Here is a 4,257-nt window from a genome sequence, read left to right as displayed (position 1 = left end):
CCCAAGACAGCTCCAACAGCATAGTCACTGGCATCACACATCAACTCAAAGTCATCACTCCAATCCGGAGCAACAATCACAGGGGCTGTGGTGAGTTTGTTCTTGAAGGTCAAAAATGCTTTCATGCACTCTTCATCAAAGAGAAAGGGTTGGTCCTTGTTTAATAAGGTGCACAAAGGTTTGGCGATCTTAGAAAAGTCCTTGATGAACCTCCTGTAAAAACCGGCGTGCCCAAGGAAGCTACGAACACCCTTAACATTAATTGGGGGAGGCAATTTCTCAATCACATCAACCTTGGCCTTGTCCACTTCTATTCCTCTAGCTGAAATTTTATGACCAAGAACAATGCCTTCTTGAACCATAAAGTGGCATTTCTCCCAATTTAGAACTAAGTTGGTATCAATGCACCTCTTCAAAACTAGCTCAAGATTCTCCAGGCACACATCATATGAAGACCCAAAAACAGAGAAGTCATCCATGAAGACTTCAATACATTTCTCCACCAAATCAGCAAAAATTGCCAGCATGCATCTCTGGAAGGTAGCTGGTGCATTGCAAAGACCAAAGGGCATTCTTCTGTAAGCAAACACCCCGAATGGGCATGTGAAGGAAGTTTTTTCTTGATCTTCAGGATTAACCGCAATTTGGTTGTACCCCGAGTACCCATCTAAGAAACAGTAGTACGCTTGACCGGCCAGTCGCTCCAACATCTGATCCATAAAAGGAAGAGGAAAGTGGTCTTTCCTAGTGGCTTGATTTAACTTCCGGTAGTCTATGCACATTCTCCAGCCTGTTACTGTTCTTGTTGGGATTAACTCATTCTTCTCATTGGTGATCACAGTCATTCCTCCCTTCTTTGGCACGACTTGTACGAGGCTCATCCACTCACTGTCTGAAATTGGATATATCATCCCAGCTTCCAAGAGCTTTAGAACCTCTTTTCTCACCTCCTCCTTCATAATGGGATTTAGTCTTCTTTGAGGCTGAGCTATTGGCCTGTAATCACTCTCCATGTTTATTTTGTGCATGCAGTAAGCTGGACTGATGCCTTTAAGGTCAGAAATGGCCCACCCTATAGCTTCCTTATGCACCTGCAAGACTTTAATCAATTTTTCTTCTTCTAGTTGAGACAGGGAGTTACTAATGATGATTGGTTTTTCACCATTTGGCTCCAAAAAGACATATTTGAGGTGAATTGGAAGTATCTTCAACTCTAGCTTAGTGCTCACTAGTGTGCTGTCACCTTTTAAATCCTCATGGTTGGCATCACTAGGTGGAATCTCCTTGAAAGTATTTAGGTGCTTCAAGCATTCAGACATTTCAATCACATCCTCCTCATCGAGTTCATCCATAGTATCAGTCAACACACATTCAAGAGAAGATGACTTTTTTAGCTTTTGTGTAGCCTCAAGCACTACCTCATCCAGCACATCCATCGGAAACAAGCACCTTTATCATTCGGATGGGTCATAGCTTCAAATACATTAAAAGTGATCACCTCATCATGGACCCTCAATTTAAATTCACCATTCTCTACATCAATGATTGCTCGTGCAGTCTTCATAAATGGCCTCCCCAAGATAATAGGAATAGCAGAGTCTTCTTCCATATCCATAACCACAAAATCAGCTGGAAAGATGAATTTGTCAACTTTAACAAGCATGTTTTCAATCACACCATAGGGATACTTGATAGACCGGTCAGCTAGTTGCAAAGTCATGCGGGTCGGTTTTACTACCACTTGGCCAACTCTATCTAACATAGACAAGGGCATGAGGTTAATGCTTGCACCCAAGTCTAGCAATGCTCTTCCAACTGATAGGTCCCCAATAGTGATTGAAATTGTAAAGCTTCCAGGGTCCTTGAACTTGGGAGGTAAGTTCTTTTGAATTATGGCACTACACCCCACTTCCAACTCAATAGTCTCCTGCTCAATGAACTTTCTCTTCTTTGTCAAGAGGTCTTTCATGAATTTTGCATAAGTGGGCATCTATTCTAATGCCTCTGAGAAGGGAATGTTGATTTGAAGCTTCTTAAAAAGCTCCATGAAGCGTGCAAATTTCTTCTCTTTATCCTTTTTACTTGGGGCTGGGGATATGGCATATCCTTGGTACTAGACACCTTGGATTTCATCTTCAATTCTCTTGCTAGCTGGCTCTTTGTTTTTTTAACAGCAACTTCCTCAGCCAACTCTTCTCCCTCTATGACATTCTCTTTTGCATTTTCTATTTTTTTATTTTTTTCATTATTTTTTTCACCTCCCTCTCTCTTCAGCCTTGTTTTCTTGTTGCTCTTCCTCATCCTCCAACACACCCACTCTCTTACCACCTCTTGTTGTAATTGCACTACAATTCTCCTTTGGATTAGTATGAGTATTGGCTGAAAAATTTCCACCAGAATTTTCTGCCAATTGTTTGGCCAGCTTCCCCATTTGAATCTCCAAATTCTTTATAGATGCTTCAGTACTCTTGTGGTTAGAGATTGAGACCTGCATGAACTGATTCAATGTTTCTTCTAATTTAGTCTACCTGTCATACAAGTTGGGCCTTTGCATAGGAGGTCTACTATATTGAGCAATATCATTCTGGTTCCACCCTGTGCTAGGGTGTGTGTCGCCACCGGCCCAAACGGGCCTCGGCGGTCGCGAAGACGGTCGAGCTCGCTTTTATTTTAGTTTTGAAAATGTATTGGATTATTAGAACGACTTGTTCTCAAATTGAGACCTTGTCGATCTTATCCAATTTATTTTATTAAAAGTCTCACCAATCCATGTTAATCCCAAGCGGGACCCTCCATGGATTAGTGGTTTTCGTAGTAAAAGGGAGGGTTCGTGGAGTCGCCACCAATGTTTTACTCAAAACATTGGAAAAAGGGATAAGGCAATTGATTTTATAAATCAACTTTGGCCATTACAACCAGAGTTGGGTAAGGGAGTCGGTTACGTGTGGGGAAGGTGTTAGCACCCCACAACGCCCCTTTCGGGTTCCCTATGACAGATTATTTCTAAAATAACATTGTAAAATTACTAAATTACCCCTATTTATTCTAAGCAATTATAAATTAACTATCTACATGATGACAGTTTAAATATGCACACAGAAAGCAGTAAAAGGAAGGACTTTAAGAAGAAACCTTTGAAGCGTGCTTTTATATATTTCGTAAAACTGGGAAGCTTTTTGGCGTTCCCTCGCTCTACAAGCTCGCTCGCTCCTTCCTAAAAACTTTTGACTACGGAAATCCGGAGGATTTCCCTTCGACTAGGTTCGATCCTTAAGCAAAATGGCTCGAGGCACAAGAACTTCGTCGGGTCAACTCTCCGAGTGATTTCTAGGGCAGAACACTGCTCAAAAACCCCAGAATACTCAAGGAGAGGGTTGAAACTATGTAAAAAAAGTGTGGAATGACGTCCAATTGACGTCATATTTATAGGGAACAGGCCCAATACGGGCTACAGAATCAATACGGCCGTATTGAAATTTTTGAACTTCAATACGGCCGTATTGAGTTCAATACGGCCGTATTGAAGCTCAGAAATTTCAATACGGCCGTATTGAGTTCACTGCGGCTGTATTGAGTTCACTACGGCCGTATTGAGTTCACTGCGGCTGTATTGAAGTTTCAATACGGCCGTATTGATTTCAGTACGGCCGTATTGAAGTTTCAGAAACTTCAATACGCCGTATTGAGTTCACTGCGGCCATATTGAAGCTTCAATACGGCCGTATTAAGTTTAGTACGGCCGTATTGGGCTTCATTCCCTCCACTTCCTTATTTTAAGCTATTCTAAGACCTCTAGACCTACAGAGAACCCTCCTAGGGCCTTCCAGGAGTCCTTCTGGCTGATCTTCCTTCAGTCTTCGAGAGTCTTCAAGCTTTATTTCCGACCCGGACAATTTTAGGGGTCTACAGCTGCCCCCCCTTTACTTAGTCAAACGGCCTTTTGGTGTACCGATTGACAAGTAAAGGAGTTGACCCAATTGTCCGGGTAATGTGCCGACCTTCTGACTTGTAATGTCTTCCGGTGGAAAATTGTTGAGTAGCCTCTCCAGGTGGGTGCATACCTCGGCGCTTCTGACAACCTCGGTAGCTGAGTTTACCCTCTCCAGGGTCAACTTCACTCGATGCCCGAGCTGGAAGTTGAACACCAATGTGCCTCTGACGACGCTGATGGTTGAGTACTGTCTCTCCAGACCTTGAGTACTGTCTCTCCAGACCTTGAGTACTGTCTCTCCAGACTCTGAGTATCGTCTCTCCAGA

At 42.8% G+C, this 4,257-nt stretch overlaps 1 protein-coding gene across 1 annotated transcript; it reads right to left on the bottom strand.

Annotated features, from left to right (window-relative positions):
• Positions 1-1,414: 1,414 nt before the first annotated feature.
• On the bottom strand, positions 1,415-1,990 carry LOC145954982 (uncharacterized). Its single transcript, XM_083069678.1, has one exon. The coding sequence runs from the start codon at positions 1,988-1,990 to the stop codon at positions 1,415-1,417; it is 576 nt and encodes a 191-aa protein (XP_082925804.1).
• Positions 1,991-4,257: the final 2,267 nt, after the last annotated feature.

The sequence above is a fragment of the Cajanus cajan genome, chromosome 2 (assembly GCF_000230855.2).
Source record: "Cajanus cajan strain Asha chromosome 2, NIPB_CcT2T_4, whole genome shotgun sequence".
In the NCBI taxonomy this organism is placed as follows: domain Eukaryota; kingdom Viridiplantae; phylum Streptophyta; class Magnoliopsida; order Fabales; family Fabaceae; genus Cajanus; species Cajanus cajan.
The sequence above is the reverse complement of the archived record's forward strand: the minus strand, read 5'-3'. Positions and strand labels throughout refer to the sequence as shown.